At 40.0% G+C, this 27,976-nt stretch overlaps 2 protein-coding genes across 3 annotated transcripts in view; both read left to right on the forward strand.

Moving 5' to 3' along the window:
* Positions 1-5,541: 5,541 nt before the first annotated feature.
* nmu (neuromedin U) lies at positions 5,542-10,998 on the forward strand. Its single transcript, XM_050055422.1, has 8 exons — positions 5,542-5,811; positions 6,962-7,017; positions 7,108-7,155; positions 7,244-7,297; positions 7,468-7,497; positions 9,450-9,503; positions 9,849-9,891; positions 10,865-10,998. Exons 1-7 carry the CDS (start codon positions 5,661-5,663, stop codon positions 9,882-9,884), a joined length of 429 nt encoding a protein of 142 aa, XP_049911379.1. The 5' UTR covers positions 5,542-5,660; the 3' UTR covers positions 9,885-9,891; positions 10,865-10,998.
* Positions 10,999-16,249: 5,251 nt separating this feature from the next.
* The window catches only part of clocka (clock circadian regulator a), a 48,238-nt gene continuing 36,511 nt past the window's right edge, over positions 16,250-27,976 (forward strand). For both annotated transcript variants that reach the window (XM_050055293.1, XM_050055294.1), the window contains exons 1-2: positions 16,250-16,614; positions 26,681-26,763. The gene's annotated coding sequence lies outside the window, so the exon portion shown is untranslated. The remainder of the gene's footprint in view (positions 16,615-26,680; positions 26,764-27,976) is intronic.

Raw genomic sequence — 27,976 nt, forward strand, 5'->3', positions numbered from 1 at the left:
ACATCTTTTGTGTCAGAGATGGATGTTTTTTGGTGGGTCTGTTTCTGTACTTTAATCGCTTTAATTAATGACACTGGGCCCAGAGTGTTTTGCCTTCCAGCTCAACACCACAACAGACTGTTACATCACTGATGAGGCAGCATCAATTCACCTGTCCATCTCATGCTCCATTTTACCCTCACTCGAGAACAAGACCCCAAGATAATTGAAATCTTTCACTTGGGGTACTAACTCACTCCCAACCCAGAGAAAGTAAACCACCATTATCCCAGCACATTCTCACTCTGACCTCGTCACATATTGATGTTTGGTCATGGACTTTTCATGTCGAGATATGAAGGAAGGTAGCCTGGGTGCGTCGGTTGTTGACCTTCCGGGACGCCGTGTCAGGTTCTGTCTGTTACATGCATTGTCTGTTTTCAAAGTACACTTCAGTTTTCACAGGAAATGTACAGTTTGCTTACAGTCTCTTTCAAAATAAAAGCACTACGCCGGTACAACACCTCGAATTGATGTTTTATTTCCTTCAACAACAAACACACATGGCTATGTTAAGGAAAAAAGAAGAGGGTTTGTCTTTACAATCTTATGAGAAGCAAACACCGGCCTCCCGGGTGAAAGTCGTCGGTGGTTGTTGGACCCATCCACCTCCCCTCCTTCTCGCCTTACTCGGACCTCCACTGGCTTAACTTTCGTTGTTGTCCCGCTGTGTTTCCCCCAATGCTACCAGGCACAGTTAAATAACAATGGCAACCAGACGTGTATCATTCTGACCCGAAAGGACAGCTTTTTTCATTGGTGTCTGACACCGGAAGTCACTGACCACATGCCATATTTCGATGACTTCAGAGTGAGATCGGGTTGCTTTTCCAGCAGAGAATGGTGGCCTCAGATTGGAGGTATTGACTCTCATCCTGACTGCTTTGCATTCGGCTGCAAGCCACCCCAGTACTTCCTGTAGGTCAGGGTCTGATGAGGAGAGCAGAAAAGAAATTCTGAGTTTCCCAAAACGCACACCCTCCTCACCCCGGCTGCACCTTGACATCCTGTCCATGAAAACCACAAAGAGAATCAGTGACAAGGGACAACTCTGGCAACGGCCAACACCCACTGAAAATGTGATTTTGTGCCAATTATACGGACACAGCTCTCAATGATGTGACCACTGAAGTACCCCAGATGGTATCCCTTCCTGGGTGCCATCCAGAGACTCCAAGAAGGCCAGCTACTCCAAACGGTGCAAAAGCATAGACAAAAGCCAGAGAGTCCTCAAATTTGTCAAGATGCAAGTAGGTTGTGTAAACTATATGAATACTGGGGGCAAATTCAGCTTCAAAGTTCTAGTATAGTGGTAATGCATATCTGGCTCTGTCCTTGAGCATGGCTCAGAATTAAGACAATAATCTGTGTTGTAGTTTCAAGGTGCGTCAGTGTTTGAATCACAGACAACATCCTTTCCTCAATACCTTTGGGTTTCCACTCAAGGAAACCAATTAGACCAGCACATGCAAATGCCAGTCAACTTCATATAAATAGAAAACTCTTCAAAGGGCACGACATTTGTGGACTATTCCCACAACGGCGGATAAAGGAAAGCTTTCTGAAACATTATTGTGCAAACATTATTGTGTGGCCTAATGAATGGATCCTCCTAATGCTGCAAAAACAATATAGGCTATCCCATCATCCTGTTGCTATGATTGCCCGCTGACCTCCACTGTCGAGTCTTAATTCATAATAATAAGGAAAAGTGGGAGATTAAAGAGGATAGAGAGATTAGTGTAGGAGGATGACAAGGGTGGGGTTGAGACCGATGACTCCCTGGAACTGCTCAATTATCAGTGCACTCCATTTGTTGCCACTCATGAGCTCAAACAAAGTCACAACAGATCTCTGAAGACTGACGAGGGCAGAACTGTTGTTTTAGTCAAGCCTGTCTCCTGTTTCACAGCATCCTGCCTTAAAAACTTTATTTGCACAGTGTTTCATGACTGGGAGATGAATCAGAATATTATCTTTTTAAACAAGATTTGGTTCTGCGCAAGTGACAAAATACACCGAGCCGGGACCACAATGCAAATGTGTCACATATTACTCTGAATCCAGTGAATCTTTCATGGAGTTCTGCTGAATAAAACAGGACAGTGGTTGTTATTGTATTATGTCTTCTGGTTTATTGTAACAGATAAAAATGAATTATAGTGCCGGAGAGTATTTATACCTTCACACAAGCAGCTTCGCACAAAGACCAACACATTACCGGAGTTTTATGAGAAAAGGTAATTTAGTAATGATCCATAATGACTCTCTCAAATAAAGGAAGTAATTTGAATTGACGCAGAACTGTGAATGTATTGAAAATTAGACAAAAGTTGAAGTCATATTTCACACAATTTTACTTATAATTTAATATACTGATAATGTGTGCTGAACTGTGGTGTCCAAAGCTTTGAGTTGAACACATTCATGCAAAAATAATGTGAGTTTTCAAAGTTAGGTCCGATCCCTGTTTAAAAATACACTGTAGGCCTCACTGATATAATCTCCTAGTTTGGTTGAATTCATGAATTTCTGAATAATACCATCATGGCCATTATTGGGTCTTCATTTTCTTATACATGAAACAAATATGTCACCAAATATTATCTATATTATCATTATGAAAATGTTAAAAAAAAACTGATAAGTACAAGAATCAACTCCAAATTACATGACAAATATTTGCATTACAGCTTACCACTCATTATTACCACTTGCTCAAGCGTGAAATAACGTTTTCCATCACACAAGTGAGGTGAGAGCAAGATATCATGCAGTAATGTTTTCCTAATGACCACATTTTAAACTTTAATTAAAAAAAAAGAAGCGTAGTTCTCACGAAGAGCGAGTGGACCAGTCCAGTTCTCAAATAATTTATTTTGCTGGTTTATAAGGCACTGAATGTTACGAACCATCCAACCATCTGTCTGTCTGCCAACATGGAGAAGAACCATGCAGTCTTTATGCACCACACAAACAGCCCTCACATCTTTATGCCATCTTACCGAAGACCAGTGCATTAAAGAAAACTTTAACGTACACAGTCTTGTCGATATGGAATAAACCCAGGTTACTCTGTTTTACCAGCATATGATGTAACGTTTGTGGAGCTCACTTGGGTGATGCCTTGGTGTACAACCATGTTTTGTACAGTCACATATAGTTCGTGCAGTTACATTAAACTTTATGAGCCTTGGTTATGGGCGCTGTTGGTTTGCTTTTGTGATCTACTGATGTGATGACAATGTAAATGTGAGTTAATGTGATAACTACTGCTGTCTACTGTTTGGGTTTTATTTAAATTTGTCTATGTTGTGAAATTGTTTATGATGTCATAATTTAATATTTTGTCTTGTTTTTGCATTTCGTGTGGACCCCAGGAAGAGTAGTGGTCACTGTGGTAACAAGTAATGGGGGTCCTGAATACAGCATAAAGAATAAAGGCTCGAAATTTTTCTGATTGCCACTTCTATTCTACTCTAAAAATCCCACGTATGTAAAAGAGCTTTTGGGTCCATCTGGCTACAACAACAGGATGTACAACAATACTGAGACACTGGGAATCGTCTATCCTATGTTGTTTTAATGAATGGATTGAGATGATTACAAAAATGGCAACATTTGAATGTGTCACATACAGAGTAATGGGGACGGAAGATATTTTCAAACAAGTATGGGGCTCCTTTCTGAACCTCACAGAGGGAATGTCTGACTAAATTTGTACTGGTATAATGAAATGGTAGAGTCAGATGTCACTGGTGTAGTTTCGCCATTGTATGTCTGTTTGTGTGTCGTCCAGGTTGTGTCTCATATTGATGTTGCACTGAACAGCTGTGAACAGCCTTGGATCATTTTAGGGAAGACATATTTGTATTTTTGGATTCATGTCTGTTAAATTCCCCCTTGTTTTTTTGGATAGGATGTTGTCTGTGCTTTCTGTTTGAAAAAAAAGAGGGGACAGTGAGCATGTGTTTTGATTATGCGATATAACTTGTTTTGTTCTGTTGTCCTGTTAAAAACAGCAATTAAAATGTGTTGTTTTATTTTGCCGTATTTTTCTTTTACATCTTGTCTTAAAGGTGAACATGTGCACGACAGCAACCAGCTGAAACTTCACCCGGTTTTTGCAGGAGCTGAATTATCCACAGAGGTCTCTTCTTCTCCAGAACAAACAGACCAGCTGATTTAAACTGGTAAAAACACTGAATAAAGCAGTTTTACATTAATAACCAATGTTTTTCCAACACTATTCAAACCTGACGCTGCCGGGCGCCATTAAACTGTAACAGCGACCAGCCGTTTATCATGCCGATGTTATATGACTGCTTCTATGTCAGTGTCACTGCCAAGCGCCGGATTTCGACAACTTTGGAGTGAGGCCGGGTTGGCTAATGGCAGAGAGGCTGCCAATTAGGGTGGCCAACTCAAAAACATGAATACATAAATGGCCCTATTTAGAGCCAGTGTTTGCTTTGTCCATTCTGGGCTACTGTAGAAACATGCCGGTGAATATGGCGGTCTCTATGAATGAGGACCCACTCCTTATGTAGATATAAACTACTCATTTTAAGGTAACAAAACACTACGATTATTATTTTTTAGGTGATTTAACACTAAAGAAAATATACTTATTACATTATATTCCATTTCTGCCAATAATTCCCCCTGAATCCTGCACACTGGACCTTTAATGCTTTTTAATATCCAATGTAAAGCACTTTGAACAACCATGTTGTTGAGAGGTAATAAATAAACATGCCTTGCCTTACAGTCAACAATAAAAGAAGTTAAAGTCTAGAAAAATAAAATCTAAAAATCTGGTTTTGATTAGTGCATCTGTGCATGATTTTCACATTTTTACTGCCAGCTCACATTAACAGATGAATAGGACACCCTAATTACTGGAATATACATAAATGTTGACTCTGAGTTACATCTTGGTGTAAGGTTGCTACGCACATATGCACTTACAGTAGCTACCATTATAACAATAACTACAACAGAAAAATGAGGCTACAATACGTGTTTGTGCCAAAATGGCCTTTCAAGATAAGTATAACATGTATAAATATAGCTTCTTTCCTGGCATCAAGATGCTGAAACAGCCTCAGATTACATCCACACATCACAATACATTAATGCAATCCAGCAAAACAAACTACAGCCACAAAAAGCGTCACAGACCTGCATTAAAATCTCTCAGACACAGAATAACCATCATAAAATAAGCGCATAATGGATTTCCCTTTGTTCTGTAAGGTAACAAGTGCAGTAAGAGTAACAGGTGTTTGCAGGAAACAAAGTTTATAAAGTTGCTTGATATTTTTCTGACGGTCACCAGCTGGATTTTTACACTTTCCCTACCTTTACTTTATATATTCCGTCAGTCCATGAGCGCTCACACCTCCCCGGAGCATCCCGTTCAGCCAACCTGTTGATCCAATCTAACTTTGTCATGACGCAGCCAAGTGTCAGCGCGCGAGGGGTGTGTGTGACACGAGCCTTCATATTTCTCTGACGTGAGAAAGAAACTCTCAGAAGAGCAAGAAGTCAAGCGGACATAAACCAAAACACACTCACACACTCAAGACGAGACAGAGCAGCGAGAGCAAGACAGGGACATGAGGACCGTCCAGAGCCAAAGTCAGCATGCGCAGCGCGGAGCCTCCAGCAGCCTGCACAGCCTCAGCAGCGGCGGCGTGAGTCCCCTCAGCACCGCCAGCGTCACCCTCACAGCCCTGCTCATCATCCTCACCATCCCAGTCTGCCAAAGTAAGTCACTCATCTTGTTTATTTATTTCAACCTAAGATTTTTGGAAGATAAAACTCTGTAGGCAGCATCTGACTTTTTTTTGGTTAATCTTTTAGCTGTATCTTTTCATTCAGCTTCCAATTGTGCATCTCTTTGTTCTTAGAGTTAAGATGGGAATTTTGGAAAATCATCTAAGGATACTAAAACCACAAGAAAGTAAAAGAGTTACCATAGCATTTTAGTAATTCAGCAATCTAAGAATATAAATTAATACCAGCTAATAACTAAATATATGTTTCCATAGCAAGTATGAGTTTATCTTAATTTTTTTTAATCTTATGAATTGATAGGGTGTAGATTTCTGATCCCCCTCAATATTTAGGGCACACGGACACTCATAAAACAACAAATTAAAGTAGAAAAAGGAAAAATTAGTGCATAAAAAAAATCACCAAAATTTAGGAAATTACATGTTTGACTCAAAATTTCCTGGCAATAGACCCCACCTGTTTCATTCATGTGCTCCTCCTCAAATACCTGGGTGGATGGATGGATGAATACACAGGTAGATTAATGCATATGACTTTCAAACTAAAATTTAAACTTCTTCTTTTTATCATTATTTCCAGTGACTCCATTTAAAACTGAATATCTATCATGATTTATGTTAAAAGGAGCCATCTGTCCATCATTGTCATTCTTGCTCCCCAGCTGATGTGACATCAAACTCACGGTTTGGCAGAAACTTGCGACCTCTGGCTCGATGTGTCGACTTTCTGACATGAAATCACAAATGACTGAGATGTGCGTAGATGTAGACTGACAGTCGCTTCTTCCCGTGATGTCACAGTAGCTCCACCATCAGTTTGGGTGCAGGGATGCTGTCGACTTGTTTTCTTTGTTGCAACATGAGCAGACAGATTCTAAAAAGTAGAAGAGTCAATGAAATTTGCTATGGACTATGACTCCCTCCATGTTCTACAGTAAAGCTTTTACCACTGCTAATAGACTCCCAGTGCGATCATGTCAAAGCAGACTGTCAGAAAAGCATCATGCATCATTACTGTTCTGTCAATAAAAGCTCAATGTGTGAATGTTGTATATTTTGTGAGGATGATGTGAAAATGTTCGCTGTGTATTAACTGTGTTTTCCTGTGTACGAAACCAAAGGTGCTCCAGCAGAACTTCAGCAAGCCACAACAGATCAGAGGCAGCTCCTCAGCCAGGTACGCACCGCAGCGCTGTTTGCTTTCATTCTTTCACCTTCATCCTTCCTGTCTGTGTGCCTGTCCATCATCCTCTGTGCTGCTCCACAGATAGACGCTGTGTGCTCATCCTACCTCTCTGCAGACCTGAAGTTTTGGGTGAGTGAGGTGTGAGTCTGACTTGTTGTGCAAGTTTTTAGTACATTTGTTTGTTTGTTACAGTCGCTCTTCTTTCTCATTTTTCCAGGCATCTGATGTCTTAGGAGAACTCTGTGTCTTGATGCTGGTTCAGAAGTCAAAGGTACATCATGGTTGATAATCTCTAAGTGAGGAGTCACCGTACGAGCAATAGATATTTTTCCACATTAGATTTTGTACGAAAAGGCACAGTGAAACATTGATTGTTTGAGTACAGTTCAAAGATTCGCAGAGTGAAAGCAACGTAAAGACTCATTTTGTCGTTTTTCCCAGGAGCTGAAAGTGCGAGAAAATAGTAAAAGGGTAAGTACAACTTGTTTTTCTCTTATTACAGCTCCCTAAAATGGTTAGACTAGACCCACAGAGACATGACATGAAGTGACAATGACAAATTTATATCAGCTTGTTTTTTGTTTCTTACATCAAGCACTGTATATGCAGTTTTTATTTCATTACTCAAGACAGCAAAGTTCTGCTTTGTCAGACAGAGTGGTGAGTTAAAAAATATCAACCTGCATCTGCTACAGAATTTTGCTTGACCTAACAAAGCATCTCAGATTTGTTTCACAACTATGTAACCTGCATTTTTTGCGTAGTTAGTGTGATACTTTTAAAATGCCTGAATCTAATGCACTGTTAAAGCCGTTATAGGCAACTGAACTTCATTCCCAAACCATAATGCATGCAGGTGCACATGTACCAGCACAGATGAGCACCAACATGCATGCAGGCAAACGCTGCAACATGGATGCAAACATGCAGAATCCTCACATCCACGGTTATCAAATGAAACCTTCTGTCAGTGCTTGTTTTTCTTGTTCTGTGTTCTGCATGTCAGACTGCACGAGAACTTGGGTTATGTTGCACCCCCCTCTTTGTCTGTCACTCATACTGGAAAGCACAGATGTCAATCAAGAAAAGGGAAAGGTCGCAGAAATATAATATAAGCACTGCAAAATTTGTCTGCAGTTATTAGATATTAAAGTACATTTTTTGCAATTAAATATGATCCTTTCTTTAATTTTTATGTCTACAAATGATTTCTGGCAATGTAGCAGATAAAAGTCAACAAAGATGATGCAGAGAGATGGGTCTGTGCAGCTGAACTGAAAGTAAATTGAATTGTTTACATCGTCTAGCGTCAGTATGAAATAAGTCATGATTATTTACATGAATTGTGTTATCTTCCTTTATGTTCATTTGAACCTATAAACCCATAAAACATCCGAGGATGCACATTCACTTGCCACAACAAACCATATTTCAAATATGAAATATTAAGTCATGTTGCTCCTCCGTCACTGGTTTGTGAATAATGCAGAATGTGATGTGTTTATCAAAACACTGATGCTGAGGCTACAATAAAGGCATCAGGAGGCATTTGTATGATGTTTGTTGCATGGTCGTGCATGTTTTTATTGGAGATGAAACGGAGATCATCTCTGTTGTGTCCATGTGGAGCTGTCTGGCTCTTTCTGTGTGTTTGTTTGTCAGACCCCTCCGTTGCACCCTCTCCTGCGTCTAGTTTCCCAACTCCATACCAGAAGAGAGAGAGGACTCTCAATGCGCGTATGTACCACCCATGTTAGTTCTCCTTTCACTTTCCATTTTTTGTGCTTTATAAAAAAGCCACTGATTGATAAAACAAAGATATTGAGAACAAATACTTTGTTTTTTTAACATACAAAAAACCCTGTATGCAATCAGTGGTGATGTGAAATCCTGTTTCGTGTGTAAAGAATGTTTTCAGATCTGTCTTTTTTTTCTCCTTGGTTAAAAATACAGAAAGAGCAGATGAATATAAAATCATTAAACTGCAGCATGCACAGAAGTAGTGCCTTGTATATTTGTTGTAACTGTCAGTACTGAAATGTGTTTGTTACATATGTTTTCCCCTTCCTGAGCTTACATGTCAGTGACGCTGTTTCATGTCGGGCAGCTCTCCTCACTCTCTGTACGAGCCCAGTCGACATTAGTTGTTCTTTCCCAAGCTGCGAGTAATTATGGTCTAAAATTAGTGCAGCTGACAGGTGGACTTATCCCTCAATGCTATCAAGCGCTGACATTCACAAAGTGGACACAGAGGAATTGAGAGTGAGAAACGTAGAGAGTGTTTGCTTTGGATGTGGATGTTTTGAGCGTGTGCTGATGGCAGGTGGAGGAGAGTTGTAGCAACACAAAGAAAAATAAGGCAAATAAGACGAGAAGATATTCTTCTGTTGAAGTTAAATTCTGTGGGTTTTGTGTCTGTGCAGGCTGAACTCCAGGGACCTGGGGGAATCCAGAGCAGAGGTTACTTCCTCTATCGGGTATGAACGTGCTTATATCAGAAAATTAGAATAATTAAATAACTTCCTCTGGATAGTATTATAATAATAACTTTATTTCTGCTTTTCTGAACCAGAGTTACAAAGTGCCTTACAGTGCAATGTCATTCATTATGAAAAACAAAGAAGTACAAATACAAGAAAATACGATTTAGGAATTATACATATATATGAAATATAATAAGTACATATACATATATGTACATACACGCACACATACAGGTCTATACATACATGCACATACATACAGTCTGTCCAGGTGGGACAGACTTTAACATCTTTGTAAACTATTATGGGCATTAAACTAATTTTTTTTTGCATTTACAGCCACGAAATGGAAGAAGATCCTTAGAATATGAGTAAATTAAAGGTAATGCATTTTCTTTTCCCATCTTAAATAGACATGTCACAATGACATTTAAAAGCTTAAGGGACTGTCTGGAAATTATTAGGGAATTTGGAAAAATTAAAAGGGTATCCTAATTTTTCTTTTGGCCAAAACAGTGATTCTCAAAGTGGAGTCCAGGGACCTGCAGGGCTCCATGAATAAAACATTTATTTATCACAAAAAGTTTCATAGTTCAATCAATAATATTTTAATTTTTAAATCTGAAATGGTTTGCAGATTACTTTTTAATCTAACAAATCTAGAACTGTTCTCTTGTGTTGCTTGTTAACATAACTAAGATGATAGATATGTAAAAAAAAAAAATAGGCTCCCACAAATTATATCAAGGGGTATATCCTCTATCATGTGTGGGATCCTTGCCTTAAAAAGACTGAGAAATCTGGGCAAAAAAGGACGTCTCGTTTGATTTATTTGGGAATTATTTATCATCTTTATTAATCGGAAATGTGTGGTTTACCATATGCAAAGGAGTACAGTGCTACACCTATCAGGGTTTTACTTCCCCATCATAATCAATAGCCAGTGTTATCCTGAAACATGGCACACACTTTCTCATTAACCTTCTGTATCATTTTTAAAGCTTGCTGCTGACAAAAATTAAGGTTTAAAATATCTATTTTACCTACAAATGGTTGAGAAAGTTGTATTTTTTTTAGATATTAGGGGGAGATGGTGTTACACTTTCAAAGGAGGGCCCAAAAAAGTTATTAATAACGCTCTGGAGGACCTTTCATAACAACCCTGAGGCTCACCCCTCCTTCCCACCCTAGTAATTTTCATAAAGTCCCTAATTGCCATTGAAACCCTGTCATTATCCCCGTGGTAATAGCTACTGTTTCCATTATAAGGACCTAGAAGCTGGTAACACCATGTTTAATGTATGTGTGTTTGCTCCTGTAATCATCATCTAACCGTGTGTATTAATGTGCGGTAGAGTCGCCACCTCTGGAGCTGAGTGTACAGAGACAACACAGACCCTGAGACCCCGAGCCGCTGCACCACGACTGAGTGATCCAGACTTTAACCACAGCCCTCTGCCACTGCTGTACAGTGATGTCTGAATGTACACAGAGAACATGATTAAAATACTCTCCATTTGTCCAGATTTTATTTTGTGTTATATGTGTGTCATTTGCATTAAAACTGCTACAATGTGGTCGGGTGTAGTTGTGTAAATTTGATTTGCTACGCGTTATGAAAAAGAGTCTGCTTGCACCAATGAATGCAGATACATACATCTTACATTCACATGAACGCTTGCATATTGTACAGTGAAGTTAAACATTCATCAGGAACATTTCAACCACAATAAAAGCATTTATTTGACATTAAATGTTCTTTTTGGAGAGAGAGAAACATAAACATACCATTAAATATAACACTTTCTAAGCACAGTTTTGAATAATCAGAATTAAAACAAAATAAAAACTAATAAAACACCTTTTAATGCTGCATGTATGCCTCATAATAATGACCATAAAGTAAGGAATCCATAACACAGTGAACAAGCAAAGCTGCTAAAAGAAAAAAAACATAAATTCATGCAAGAATATTTGGACTGCTCCTGTTTTTTTAAACACTAATTTTACATGAGAGATCATTATGATCTGAAAATGACAACTTGAATATATCATACCTTTTTTATCTATGAAAAAAAGAAGTATTAAAACATCCCTATTTAGAAAACACAAATGCAACCTCTCATAGATTCATAATAAAACTACAGCCCCTGCAACACGGGGAAATCTGCAGGAAGAGAAATTAATTCACACAAACTGGTGATGACAACATATGCGAGCATTGCTCTGAATTCATAATGTGCCAGTTTCAATTTTTCAGAATGTTTAAATTCCTTTTCTTTTTGCTTTCTTCTTGCAAGATTACATTTTCTGCTATTTTCCTTCCTGAATATGTAATTACTGTCATCAACAGTAGGTGTCACCATCTTTATATCAGTAGACATCCAAGGTGGTTTCAGTAAGATGCAACTGTACGCACAGCAGTGGTTTTATTTAAAGCTTACAGTTGGTTTAAATATGTTTTCATTAGCCTTCTAAAGTATTGATCACTTTCAGAAGCACGACAAAATGATGCATCCTACAAGTGTAGATCTGTTCAGTCCGTACCAGTGTAGTGAAATTCCTCAACTGAGCTGACATTTTGCTCACAAAGTTGACAGATATAATTATGGTAGTGATGGTTGATGGACTGATGCAATCACTGGTACACACTTTACACTAATGGTTGCAAAAGTCTTCACCCTCCAGTCCTTGCTTACGTCACATACTCAGACGACACAGTCACTCTTGCCCTCCTCACAGATCTGCTCTGGACTGTCAGGGTCACCCGGTGGTGTGAGAATAACCAGTGATGTAGTGGGAGTTGATGAGGTTACCAAAGTGGATGTGGGTATGCGCTCCAGTAGCTTTTTGGCGACCCCACTGAGGGTCCCCATCTTCACCTCAGTGTCAGCAAGACAAAGGAAATAATAATTGCCCCCCCCCCCCCCACCTCAGCATCCCATTCTCATCAGTAACCAAACAGCTGTAACAGCTGACAGTTTAAATACCTCAGAGTAACACTGCACAATAGACTCAGCTTCCACCAGCACACTAATGACATCCAACAAAGGAGCCACCAGAGACTATCAGTCACCCAAACACTTAAAGGATTCCATGTTGGCCCCCCAGCTCCTCCTACTGTTGCACCAGAGCTTCATTTAGCCCATTTACCTGTACTGTCCCACATGTTATCTGTTACTATTTGGGCCAAACTCACATGCATAACCAATTAAGAGGATAATTGGTCTTCCCACACCCAACCTCACAGAGCTAAACAACAAAACCATGCATGCATTGTCACCTCAGCAGGACATGGTATCACAACACCACTCAGTCAACACCTTACCCTACACTACACCTATACTGTGCCTGCCCTTATGGTGCAGGTACAGAGCACTGAGGTACACAAGGGCTTGCGTGGTGCCATCGTCTTAAGGGACCCCTTCTCTATCATCTATTAGTAAACCGACGATCCCTACATGTCATAGTTAATGCAATTTCATATTATATTCAATGCCAAAGAATAACCGTACAGAACAACTTACAAGCTGTACAGTTAACTCAATTAGTGAACGCAATAACTGCAGGAAATTTGTGTAAAACAAGCAATTGGGATGAATTTTGAGCAGATTATTTCCTGTGAATGTTGCATCAGAGATGAGTTTTCCTGTTGCTTTTAGGAACTTTTACTAAAATTCTCTGTCTGTATTATGTATTCTTTTTAGTTTAAACAATCATAAGTACTAAATAGGCTTCTTTTTTTGCCAAATTCAGTTGTTTCTTCTCCCCGACACTTGCCAGTTGTGCCATTAGCTCTTGAGTTGTTTTAATTGCTTACTTTTCTGATGCAGAACGAGGCTGTTTACGAGAAAGTCAACCCACACTTAAAAAATAACAATTAAGTTTTCTTTTCAGAAATGAAAGAAATGCTGGGATACAGGCTAACTGTACACTTCTTAAAAAAGTTGTTTTACACCCCTTAAAGGATAACTTCGGTATTTTTCAACCTGGGCCCTATTTCCCCATGTGTATGTGTGCGTATGATTCATAGGTACAACTCGTTTTAAAATTGGTTCAGTATTGAGGGAGGCAGATGCAGCCGGCAGCCGCAAAACGAGCTAAAACAGTAACGGGGGCAAATGCGTCCCGTATCAGTTTGTGCATTAAAAGTGCTTTTTTTCGCCACTGACCGGTTCAGATCGCCAGTGCTATCTCTGTAAATAGCATAGTAAGCGTTTCCCTGACCTCTGGGCTGTGTGACATCATCTTGTGAGAGCTGAGAGGTAAGGGCACACAGTAAGAGGTGCCCCTGTTACCGTTTTAGCTTGTTTCGCGGCTGCCGGCTGCATCCGCCTCCCTCAATACTGAACCAATTTTAAAACGAGTTGTACCTATGAATCATATGCACACATACACATGGGGAAATAGGGTCCAGGTCGAAAAATACCTAAGTTATCCTTTAATTCAAGGACCTTCATTGTTTTTCAAGCCAAGGACCCTTCAGCTGAAAGAGAGGTGGAGCAGTGTGTTACCTCTCTCAGTGACAGCTTACTGCCTGCGAACCGTAGTTTACTTATTAGGACGCTAACTTATTAACGTTAAATTATCTTGGCTCGTTATTAGCTGGTAACTAGCTTCAAGCGGTCTGGACTACTCTGCAGAAAGAAGGATGGCGAGGCGTTCGAGTGCCATTCACCAGGCCTTAAAATCAAGAAGGCCTCACGACCCTAACTCCTAGTGGGGGTCAGGACTCTCAGGTTAGGAACCAATGTCTTAAACAATAGGCCTTGCTGAACAGGTCTGCAGGCGCTGTTTACTGTCACTGTATGTTGTCAGTGTGTGCTGTTGTATGTACTGTCGTCTGACATTCCCCTTGGAGACGTTAAATCTGAGTCTAAACAAAGTTTCATGCAGGAAAGGTTCAAGAGAGTTGAATTATTAGTATTCTCTGTGTTATCCTCAGTATCAGTACAACATGGCAGGAGCTCTTTATTGTTTCAGCTGCACCACAGTAAACCCCACACCATACTGACAGGAACATTTTACAGAACATTTTTTTGGCTGTGTCTCAATGTGCTTGCATTTCAAGCCATAAAAGGTGCTTTAACCACAAACAACAATAAATACGTGCGTTTTCACAGTGAAGTTTTAACTAGCTTGAGAGCCTTTAGATTTTCAGAACAGAATGAGCCACTGTGTAAAATATCACAGCTCCTCTGGCCAACTCTGTAAAATAAAACACCGCTGCAACACCTCTTGCTGGACTCGAATCAATAATCTCGGGCTAACTTCCAAACTGTTTCCTGTGAGCACTCCATGTGACTCCCACTACCTGAGAACAAGAGTAAGACTGTTGACTGGAGGATGTTGTGTGAGTAACAGAAAAATATTTCTGACCAATTTGCCCTCTTGGCATCCTCCCAAGCAGATAAGAACATATCAGCATGAAATCATATACTAATTTGCATGCCTCATATTTTGGGACAGCTTTTGATATACTAGAAATAATAGTGGGTATTTTTTTTGCCTTTTTTGTGGGTAATTTTTTTTAAAATAATAGTGGGTAATTTTTTTTGCCTTTTTTGTGGGTAATTTTTTTTTGAAATAATAGTGGGTATTTTTTTGCCTTTTTTGTGGGTAATTTTTTTGAAATAATAGTGGGTAATTTTTTTGCCTTTGCTGATTTGCTGTCAGTAGATGAAAAAAATCTACATTTAAAAGTTGACATGAGCAGTTTGCAAGAGAGGCTTGCAGGAGAAGCACTGGATGCATGCAAATCATCATCATGGTAGTAAGCAAAACCTGTGTTTGGATACTGTAATGTGACAGAACAGTGTCCCTGAAAGAATAGTAAATGACATAAGGACAATGTACTTTATAAAAGATAGTAAGGGCTTTAAATTTGCATTGTATGACACATTTTTTCAAACACAGAACAATTAAATTCATCCTTTTAGTCTCTCCCACTAAAATATCGAAACAGCGCCACCAGCCCATTGACTCCATCACTGTGGTCAAAAATGGTACTGCAGTTTTTGCCGCTTTGGCTGTTGCCATGGTGACGAGTACCACGCCGGAGATGTGGAAAATGCTAAAACAATCTGATGGACAATTAATCCGAAAACACTCGTCCAAAGAGCAGACAGGAGAACAACACAATAATTGACTTCACTTTAATATTTCACAAGTCTGGATTCATTTGTGTCCCATTGAAAAAACAAACAAATAAAAAAATGTAGCTATGCAAAACCTGCAGACTCACAACACCTGTCTGTCTGGTATATTGAATAGGAAGATATCTATGAAACGACGTAGCTTTATAAACCTTTAATGATATAAAACACCTCTCAAGGGGGTTCAGAAAGAATATTTTGGCCATATTTTTTCTCTAAAAAAAATCTGTTTTAGGCTACTATAGACACATAAAAATGCAATAATAACAATAATAATAATAATTATAATAATTTAAAAATAAATGAATAAATATAATTTCTTTTGGTTAAACACTGTTCAAACAAAGAAAATCTGCACCTTTTACAGTCACACAATAGTACCCCCATTTATCCATTATCTATTTATTTTTTTGCTTTTTAATGTATAAGACGTTACTAAAAATAAGGAGAAAAAGGCACAATGGACTATTTTTGAATTTTGCTTTTCCACAAGTGGTTCAAGGCAAGGCAACTTTATTTCATACACCAGGGCAACTCAAAGTGCTTTACAGAACAATAAAATATAAAACACTTACAATAAAAGAATAAAGAGGAAAAAAAGATATACAAGTTCAAATGAATTACTAGATGATTAACACTTTAAAAAACACTATTAAAATAGCAAAAGTGCAGACAGGAGGTGCAAATATAAAAGTTTTATGTGGCAGGTTTTAGTCAGGCTAAACTCTATTAGCTAAATAAACTATGTAATAACAGCAGTAACATATGTACCTGTGTGTAAGTGTGCAGTGGTTGTACTGTAACTGAACCTGGATGTTATCTGGAGTAGCAGCGACAGGCCCTTTTGGCTCCAGCTCCAACTCCAGTGAGCTGCCTCAGCGCTGCGCAGTCAACCGTCAGCAGCGCCACTGGGTGCAGGGATATCCCGATGAAAGGGGAGACTGTTCGGGGTAAGTGTGACACCTCTACCGCTGGACTCCGCTCCGTGTTTTTACCGCTTACATCCTCAGCCTGTCTGTGTACTGTCGACACACGTAAAGCCGCGAACGAAACAGTTTTGCCTGCGCTTGTTTGGTGACAGAGTCTGGCCAAAGGCCCGGTGACCCACATTCTTATCTAATGCTGCATGTAAGCTAGCTAGCTAGCTCCGGCTAAAAGTGGGTTGACATACATTCAGTTGCGGACGAGTTGAACGCTCGCTACATGGCAACGTAAAGTCGCTACGCAGCAGGAAAACCCCGGGTATCTAATGTGTCACGGATAAAGGTGCCATGGCGGTGTGTGTCATGTGTCGCAGTAAGTGTGGCAAACTGTAAAGCTCTTGTTTTGTTGCTGTAACTGACGTTAGCGAGTAAGCTAGGTGGCGTTAGCCTCATAGCAATCACTGCCCGGTGTGCCGGCCGGTATCACCGGCAGCGGGGATATGGACAGATAGATGTGTTGTACCTGGGCTTGTCACTTCAAGGCTGACTTTACTTCAGGTGACTTAACATATGTGACAACCGTACACATCTCACCGGCTCGGTCTTTTCCAAATCCACTGCCTCTTTTTAACGGTATGTCTGATTTTGTTTCCTCCCGGTGTTAATCAAGAGATGTGTGACAGCTGCGTCTCTCCTCAAAACCACAGTCTTGGTTTCGCATGTTTCTTTCCTGCTGTTCTCCATTCAACAGATATGGAACTGATCACACAGTCACATCACGTATTCACTCGCTCATCTACCTGTCAGGCATGTCCAGAGGTGTAACTTGGACCTGGATCATATCTGTTAGGATCACAGGAACTGGATGATCAGTTATGCAGCCTCATATGGGGATCAGATGTGTTTTATATATGTGATCCTGCAACATGCATATGAAACAAATGTGTAATGGCTGCTTCATGTGATGTGAAAAAAAAGTTTATTCTTTAAAATGTCAGCAGAATAGGATGCCAAGCTGCATTTTCAATTATGGAGTGTTTGCCACAGTAATTTATTGAGACACAAACAGGCATGTTGAATCTCTGAATCAGGTTCATGTTGTATCAAAGCCTGGATGGCAACAGATTTTAAGTTCCAAACTGGTGGGTCACGGTCCAAAGGTGGGTCGTGGGTCCATTCGAATTGGACTCACAAACATCTCAAGTTTGTAGAAAAAACAGTATTTTTAAGTCTAGTGAATTTCCAGCACAGAGTTTTTATTTTGAAGTGATGTTTCCAGATGGCTTCTTGACAGAGACGTCAAACTGGCTCGTCGATATGGTCAAATGCAGGTATAACGCTCAATGTATTAAACTGTGTTGACCTCGACCTAATGACTAAAGCCTAGTTCACATTACACGATTTTCACTGCGATTTTGACGTCGCAGAGGATCTTGAGAGCCACCTTGGGTCGGAGGTGAGTCGGCAGATAGTCTGCCACGACGAGTCCTCATGTGTGAACAAACCTACGAGCAAGTCGCCCCCTCGTCTGTGACTGGGACTGGATATCTGGCGTGCTAGAAAACTGGAGAAGGCTGACACGACTGACAAAGAGCATCAGCCAATGAAAGGCGGGATACGTCCCACGTCAGCATGCAGGAGGACGGAAGAAATGTGAGGAGGACAAGCCGCAGGACTTTGGGCTTGTTTTTTTGTAAAGTCACTTACAAATATTGGTAGTCGGGTTGCGTTTTTTTGGGCTTGTTTCTAAAGTGGAGTTGCTTATTTGGGCTTGCTCTCTAAACGTCGCCTTTCCCTATCCGTCGCTTCTTTTGGGCTTGTTTCCATAGCCCTGGTTTCTTGTTTCTCTCCCAAGATCTGGCAACACTGACAAGCTGGCAAGCAACAACAACAATGGCGGCGTCCACAGGATCACGGGGAGCACGTTGTGTCTGGACCCAGGCCCTGGAGGCAGATCGGATTCAACACTGGGAAGAATATCCATGCCTTTACGATGTGTCGTCTCCAAGTTTGGTAACGTCACCACGTTATCTGGGGCTGTGTTGATGAGGGCTCGGTGGAGAAGTCTTGTGGTGTGCACACACAGGTCGTAACACAGTTGGCGAGACTCCCGATGACAGAAACGCACATTGGCAGGTATGAACACTCAAAAGATTACGATAGTCTCCGCGACGCAAAATCAGGGTGAAAATTGTGTAATGTGAACTCACCTTAAGGAGAAATCTGGGCCAGTTGGGAACCACTGATTTTGCCTTACTCCAGATATGAACTCCAAGCTCTCTATGAGTAAATCAGAGCAAATACTATTTTTTGAACACAACTCCACTGAGTAAAGTACACTTTATCCAGTGGTTCTCAACCTTTTTCATGCCAAGACCCCCTAACTTAATACACACAAACCCCCATTTGATAATATTCTGCTTCAGGCACCTTCATCTGAAAACATTTTGGTTGTCACACATGATCAAGACCAGAATCCTGCACTTGTCGACTACAGTTTAGGAGTGCAGGAAGTGAAACCTGTGATCATAATGGTCACTCTCATGACTCTTATTCACATTGGCCCACTTCTATAGTGAAGTGACAGTGAAGATTAACGATGCTCCTTTTGTCTGGGGACCCCCTGAAACTCCCTCAAGGACCCCGGGGAGTTCCTGGACCCCTGGTTTGGAACCACTGACGCAGCCTGTGATTCATTATAATTCAATTCAGACTTGTTGCGACATGATGGTCTGGCACTGTACATAATGCAATAATATAATGTGATTAAGTTGTGATTTTAAATGGAACTTTTTAATGTTTACTTTACTTAGATATTTGTTGTTTGAGGTAATGTTGAAATGGCTTCCTTTATATTTTAAACACTTACAACAACAGTCGTTTTGAGGGTCATTTGATGGCAGTAGAGCTGAGCTGTACATCAGTATGCCATTTATCAGGTCAGATGTCTTCCAAAAATGATTACCTAAATACTCAAGCAAGCTGAAATGACAATTCCTGTCTTAATTCCCATTATAACACAGTCTGATTTTATGAAGAACTAGAATACTCTCAACCTCATATTTCCTACAAGCTAAACATAACCATCAGAAACAATTGTACAGTCTGTCATGATTTTGTACACGCATTTTCTATGCGTGCAGAAATCAGACAGCCACATTTTCCAAGAGGCCATTGTTAATTAATAATAGCCTACCTTGCAGGCGTGTTCAGACACAGTAGAGGTTTAGCTGTTACTGAAGCATGGAAAAATACTTTGACACCTTTCTTTGTTGCTGGCCCTCTGGCTGGCTGCAGGTGAGGAAAGCAAACTACTTAAGCAGATCATTACTACTGTTTAGTGTGTTTCATTGTTGCTTGGCATCTTTTAGACACTGGATAAGTTTCTCCAAGTGTATTTAAAAACTTAAACTGCCCACATATATTTTCACTTTATTTGTGTTGTGTGTATTGTATACAGTAGTTCTGGAAAAAAAAATAGTGGGCAAACTTGGCAGCAGAACGTTGGCATGTTGTCTTAAAGCAGAAGAGGGGGTGGGACTGACAACACTGTCAGACAAGAAGGGGGAGAGAAACACATACAGATTACATTATTACGCTCTACGCCTAATAATGTAATTACTACACAGCTGTCATATCAGGCTCTTCCGATACAGAGGAGCCTGCGTGGATTCAGCTGTGATGTTCTCCGGCTTTAGGCTAACGCAGACTTGCAGCTGGAATCATTCAGTTGACTGATAAGAGGTGGTGGTGATACTGCCAGTACTGTACATCCAGAGTTGATACTGATAGCCAGCAGATTGGGACACTTCTCATTGATTAGAGACCTGTTAATGAATGCCAAAGTTTGGAAATTTACAGTAGTGTATATCTCAGGTTTCGCGTTTTGCTTCTGCAGATTAGTTGGAATAAAAAGTCGACTCAGTGGCTGCGTAATCACCGAGGCCTTGGGCTTAGTGCAGTGGCTTTAATGTGAAGTGCACACTCACAGTGTCTCAAGCGTGACTTCTACAGTGTCATCTTAATCTTACTGTAGTGATTATCAGAGAGAAATTTCACGTGCCACAATAAACAAAGTGGCACACGATCAGATTTACACGCACAAGGCTTTCACAATAATGTTCTTTAATACACATATATGACTAATTTCATTGGTCAAGGTCGACCATATGTGTGCTACAGTTTGTCAGACCTGCTATCATGAGGTTAAAGGCTTGACTCTGTGTTTTGACACCGTCTCTGCAGGAGCTGACCCTGACTTTGACGTCATCTAAAGTCTTTTGCAGTTGTGACTTTACTCAAAGGTAACACTATAGCAGAGGGTTTTTAGCTTGTGTAGAGGACCTGCAGAGGAGGCAGAAATGTATTTGTCGATACCACAACCAGTTAAACCCCACGATTCTAGACACTCACTTCTATAGAAATAAATAAAATACAAAATCAATATATCCAATGTGGGTTCATGAGATTTTGTGGGCACTGCTGCGAAACTAATTGCCCCACTGGGGACAAATAAGCGATTATGGAAAATGAATGAATGTTATTGTTGTTCAGCACTTGTACATGTAAGATGTGATGGTAGGTCTTTGTGACAGGCTGTGTGTCTTGATCGGATGGCAGTAATGAGTGCAGTGTTTCACCCAAAGGAGAGCTTTTTCTGCTCTCAGCAACCAGAAAAAAAAATCCAAACATGCAACGCTCTGCGCAGAATAGACGTTTAGCGCCTCATCACGCTGCTGGCATTTGTAATATAATGTAATTTCTTGTAGCATAATGTAAATTCTTCTTATTTCTTTGGCATTTAACGGCAGACAAGAACACTTACAGACGTATGTTGCCCCATCAGGTCCGAAAGAATTGCATCCTCGGAACCTAGGACACTGGAGAAAAACAAATAGCATCACATTTTCAGAACTTTGGCCTTGACTTGGTACCCAAGTACCAGTTCTTGTCAGATCCCTAGACCTGATTGATGACGAGTCACACTTGTGAGGCACCCTCAGCAGTGACAGTCCTAACTTTTGCTTTCATCTAATGTTATATAAGTACTACCTTTGTTCATTTTACCAGTACTTCAGTGTTAATGTGGCTTTGTGTGGAATATCAGCTTAACTACATTTAGCACTTCCTTTCCTTCTATTTAATGTCATTGCCTGGAGATTTAGGAGACAGCATGTGACTGTCATGACAGCCATATAATATGCTGACTTCACCAGTGGAGCCGTGTTGTGGCTACAGACTGACGTTTCTCACTCGCGGCCCTGCGGCAGATAATCTTGTGCCACCAATATTTGGTCTGCTTCACACGCAGTCATTAATGCTGTTTGTTGAGATATATTGCCTGTTGAAATGAATCATGGTAATGGCATGGTTATTATTGAGGCCATAGTTAAAAGGTGCTGTGGTACTGGACCACATTATGCTAAGAGTATAATGAGTGTATAATGAGTCTATTTTGTTAGGGAGAACTTAATTTACAAAGTCAGCAGTATGTCACAGTATTTCTCACGAAAATGTAGTGAAGTGGAGGTATAAAGTAGCATAAAATGGAAAACAAATGACATACAAGTATCTCAAAATTGTACTAAAGTACTTAAAAAGATGTACTTAGTTACTTTCCACCAGCGGAATCAGAACATAAAAGGATTCAACACATATTATAGTAACGCTGAGGTCTACATTTCATAAAGAGGGAAGCAAAACTCCATTTAAAGTTCTGGCATTTAAAGTTAGTCGTGTCATCTTTGGTAGACAGTATATGTCAAGATAATACAATATTATGTTTATTTACCAAAATGTGTTTGACAGCCAATTACTGCAGAGCTGATTTGTTAAGACTTGACATGTAACACACCTTTAGATGAACTTACACTACACTGACCATGTTCATTGTAATGAAGGAATATGTCACCCAAGACAGCTTTAAGACCCTTTATGTGTTTTTAATGAGTTTTTGGACATTGGAGTTTTATGTTTTATGTTTTATGGTATAAGTTTGTTGAGATATAATAATACAAGCATGATCTCCGAAATTCGTCTATGAGTGATATTGGCCAGACATTAAATAAGAGACAATAAAAATGTGCATTTATAAGCCAGTAAATTAACTGTGACATGTGCTACCGTGAATAGCTAACATGAAGAAAATAAAAGGTCAATATTTTGAATGAGCTCATTGTGTCAGTAAATACACGGAGGAGACATTTAAAGGGGATTAATGATAAATTATACTGGTTTCACTTTAGTGCTTGGTTTCTCTGAGCACACAGCAACAAAGCTGCAGAGAAATCCTTTTTCCACACAGGGTTGTTTCTATCAGATTGACCTTTCTCTGAGAGCTGAGAGGATTCTTCCTGTCAAAAGAATAAAATCCACAGTCTTTGTAAACAGACGCAAGTGGCCTAATGCACTTAATCACAAACAGAATCATCAAAATAATGGTCCATTAGTTGACGAAACTCTTTGGCACATGTCTCAGTTTGTGCAAGGATGATTCAGTGATGCTAGCTGATGAAGAGATGAGGGAGAAGTAGTCTCTATACAGACTCTACATTCAGTGAATGTAGAGTCTGTAGGCAAAACCCAGAGATCTTGCCTCCGGAAGAAGAGTGGAAGAGCCCTGGTTTCCGGTTGTAGGCTGTTTGTAGTCCGCGTGATATTGACCAGTCATGTTTGAGCCGGCTGCAGTTGTTTCCAGGTTAAACAGTCTGTGTGGTGAACTAACGAGGCGGAACATAATTGGCGTCACTGCAAACTCTGAATCCATCACAATGGTTCAGCATATTTACTTATATATAAACAGAAGTCGGAAACGGAAATTTGCCTCCTCCGCCCAAATCAAACCGGAATGCCAAAAAGGCTGTATCACCGTCTGCCAGAAGTCAGACGGTGATACAGCCGATGGGTTCCGAGAATGAGGGAGAAGAGACTCGCTAAACTTTTTTTTTTTTTTAAAGATATTTTTTAGGGCATTTTTGCCTTTTATTGGACAGGACAGGTAAGTGTGAAAGGGGGGGAGAGAGAGGGGGGATGACATGCAGCAAAGGGCCACAGGCTGGATTCGAACCCGGGCCGCTGCGGCAACAGCCTTGTGGCGCCTGCTCTACCACTAAGCCACCGACGCCCCAGACTAAACTTTTGAACATGTGAAAATAAGTTTGTGGACTACTCTTTTGAAGCCTCAAGTGTGGCGTTTGGCTATTGTCATCTTTTTTGGGGGGGAGGCCAGTAGTGACCATATTTGGATGAGTATGTGGAGCTGTGGAGAAGTAAGGGGTGGATAAAATGGAGAACCTTGAGCTAGTCTGGTTTGCAAAGTGCATCTGTAATTCATGTGAACTGTGGGTGTTCTTGCATTATTATGCTATTATCATTATAGTAGTGGAATAAGATGGTACCAAAATGATTATTGTTTATTGCATTTATTTCTAGGACTGTATACTGTCCAACAAAGGTAGTTATCACGACAGGTCTACTGTAATTAAGACATTTTTGGGCGACCAAAATGTTAACTTTGATCTGCTCGCACATTGCCCCAGGGTTAAAGTTCTAAGAAAAAGCCATGGACAACACTCAGAAACAAGTTTATAGCTATAAAAATGTACACAATGCCATGGATACACCTTGCTATGCCTCTATGCCAATGACTGTATATAAAGATGGACAATGCCAAAACATCCCAGATACAGGGGCTGCCGTCTTGCACTGGCGATGTCATTTAAAGCTTGAGTCTATGCATGAGTGGAGCTGGAGTAATGATTTCTTGTCTCATGTCCCATCTGCCAACATGGAGTGGGCGGAGTTTACTGCAGCCAGCCATCAGGGGGCGGTCGCGATGTTACGGCTTCACTTTTAGGAAGCTGTCATGTCATCCATCTTTATATACAGTCTATACTCTATCCTTTAAATGGGACCATAATTTGCAAAATGAACATCGCGCTGTATTGAAGAAGACTTGAAACTAGAGATTTAGACCACTTGTTTACTGATGTAAACCAAGGTAAATCAAGTCAGAAGTGGATTTATTTTTTCATAGACCTTTTTTTTCCCAACAGTGGATTTGCCACCTGCTGGCCAGGCCCTTCCACATTAACTTGACTTTCAGGACCCAGAGGCTACGTCCATGTCTTTATACAGTCTACGGACTAGACTGCATTTGGATAAACAGCACGTGTGCATACAATCATACATTTTCTAACAGTCTTCTCCATGCAAACACAAGTAAAGGTAGTAATGCATGTGTCACCTTGATATAAACATGAGAAAACAAAAGTAATACTTGCTCAGATTTCTTCAGAGAGCAGTTTGTTGTGAAATTGACCTACATGGAGATCAGGGCGAACTGAAACTGTCTTAGAGTGACACTATCTGATTTTACTACGATCAGGAGAGAAATGGGTCAGGTCTATTAGGTGTTCCCTAAAAAGCGACGGGGTAGAGGTGCACCAGTGTTATCTGTAGCATCAGTGTCATGGCTGATAGCTCCTCAGTACTCACCTTGGGCATTAGCAAATGAATTTGACTGTTTTGTAAGCTGAAACTGATTGTTATAACAAAAGCTTTGATGTGGGTGATTGTCGTCATTCAAAAAACCGTAATGGCGTCACTGCAACGAGGTCAAGGCTGACAGAATAAAAAAGATCAGCTAGAACACACATTCATTTCGTGCTGAAAACCATTAGTGATTGATTCATGTTGTCTGTTGCACAGAAAATTAATCAACAACACTTATCTTGTTTAATAATTTTTTAAGTCATAATCGAGAAAAATAAAAGCATATTTAGTTCCAGCCTCTCATATTTAAGGATTTGCTGCATCTGTTCAGATAAAATCAGCACTTTGTAACCTTGAGTTCTGGGAAAATGTGACTGGCATTTTAACACTTTTCAACAACTGTTTTCTTAATTCTTTTACAGACAAACCAACTAAATGATAAAAAGTTGTTCATATTAATGAAAATGAACATAATAGGTAATAAGTCTCAGCCCCATGTTAGTTTAATGCCTAATTTCATGCTCGATTCGCTAATAAATATGAGGGCTGCACAGTTATCAAATGTAATTGAAATCACAGTATGACCCAGAGCAATATCCAAGTCACAGGAGCAGCAATTTTTGATGAAGGTAAAATGTGTTACAACATAAGGTTATAAATAAACATAGAAAGAAATGCCCCGGCCTACAAATCATAACCCAGACATAGGGGAACACGCTTGTTTGGTACAGACTCCAGCAAAAATCACATCATATGTGTCAGAATAATTGCAATATGTATCACGATATTTTGTGTGGCAATACTGGCATGAACAGACTTTAACTTTATCTTATTAGATAAATCAGATGTTGACAAAGTTTTCTTTTGGGGACATAATTTGCAGTTGAAAAAAGATGACAAATAGCAATATGTCGCGATGTACGTTACAGCAATACTCAGCATATTGCAGAATGATATTGTTACCCAAGTATCATGACAATAGTGTGCTGTGGGGTGATTCTTACCCCTACCACGTAATAATGTTCTTGGTTTGGAGAAATCAGTGTGAGAATGTGTTCATATTGATATTGGAGGTCCCAGTAAATTAAAAAGACTGTAAATGTCAGGCATGTCACAGGAAGCCTACGAATAAAGGATAGTGTAGTGTGAGGCCAATATATTATCACAGATAACATATTAACAGCATTTTATGGCTCTGTTTGTAAGTGCTACTAGTATGATAACTCAAACACACACTGACGTGCACACCGACATGCACATTCACACACTTTAAGCATCACATTTTACAAAAATGATACAAAGCTTTATCATAATGCACTCCAAGGAGCAGATGCTTATATTTACAATGACTGGAAATAAACCTCCTTCCTAGCCAATGGCCAAGGACTCGTGTTGTGAGTGAATGAACTTCGAAGAGATGCGTGTGTGTGTGTGTGTGTGTGTGTGTGTGTGTGTGTGTGTGTAGAGCTGTTCTCTTATTTCTGCAGTGCTGTGGGAGGCTCACGATGACCCAGATGTTTTAGTTCTGATAGAGTAATGTGAGTTTCTTCGCTCTAAGCCACTCATTTGTAAATCTAGCTTTTCTCTCTCTGTTCAACAGGTGAGGAATTCAGACAGCAGGCGACTGCAGAGTCCTCTGTCATGAGGGGAAGTGGTTAACTAACCATCACTCAGAGACAAAAGGTAAGACATCTTGGGCTTCACCCACTGATGGTCTTGGCTGCGGCAGTGGACTGTTTTTGGGTCAGTCAGATTAGAGGATGGACAATCTTGGCTAATTAAGTCTTTTGAAGCCTAATTCATGAGGAGCTATTACAGAGACATTATACATCCATTTAGTAGTGTTCTATTTTTGATCTGCAGTCTTTTGATGTTTCTGCTGAATACAATGAACACGGAATTGAAATGGTGTTGAGTGAGTCACCAGAGCATTTCGAATCATTTTCTCACAACAAGATCTTACCATGAAAATGGTTTAATATTCTTTAACTGCATCTGCTGATATGATCAGTTTGTTTTTCTAATATTGCCACGTCTGTGTGTGCTTGTTTGTGTTTATCTTCACCCCAGTTGTAGACTGTGTATAAAGATGGACGCTGTTTCTTCACTTATCCCCACTGTATAAAAGTGAAGCCAAAATATCCGGGATATGGCCGCTGCCATCTTGCACTGGTGATGTCATTTAGAGCCAGAGTCTGGGCAGTAGCAATTTCTGCGGTGTCGAGTTCCGCCCAAACACCCATCCAACCAATCACTAGCAGCGACAATGTTCGCATCGTTTCGCAATCATGACATCAAACCCCCTCTTTTATAGTATTGAATAACTGATTACAACAAAACTTATACAAAAAATGAACACTTGAACACACATCAACATGATAAGAACTACGTAAAATGACAGCAACCATCTTTGAGAAAAATGTATTTGGCATGAACTTCGATTTTTTTTTTTTTTTAGTGTTGGCTCATGTCCCATCCGCTAACACAGTGGGGGCGGGCTTCATGAGTCATATTGCAGCCAGCCACCAGGGGGCGATTGAGATGTTTTGGCTTCACTTTTGGGGAGTGGTTATGTCCTCCATCTTTTTTATAAGGTCGATGGTCCCAAGTAGTGTAGTACAAAAAAATACTGAATCTGGATTGATAGGTATATAATGTCATTTTTTTTTTCTATCCAACTGCTACGCACACATTCTGGCATCAAACTGAGGCACCGAAATCTGCATTGTGATTTGAACCAGTAGATACCAGTCATATAGGTTTTGGTACCTAACCCTAAGTATTTTTGGGGTTATCAAGTATCAAAAATTTGTTTTATCGTGTTACATCAGTAGCATTTAGTCTTAGGCTTTCAAATATTTACTATGTTCAAGTTTAAAACTAAGTCTGCACAAGA

This window comes from Epinephelus moara, chromosome 10 (genome assembly GCF_006386435.1).
Source record: "Epinephelus moara isolate mb chromosome 10, YSFRI_EMoa_1.0, whole genome shotgun sequence".
Taxonomy (NCBI): Eukaryota; Metazoa; Chordata; class Actinopteri; order Perciformes; family Serranidae; genus Epinephelus; species Epinephelus moara.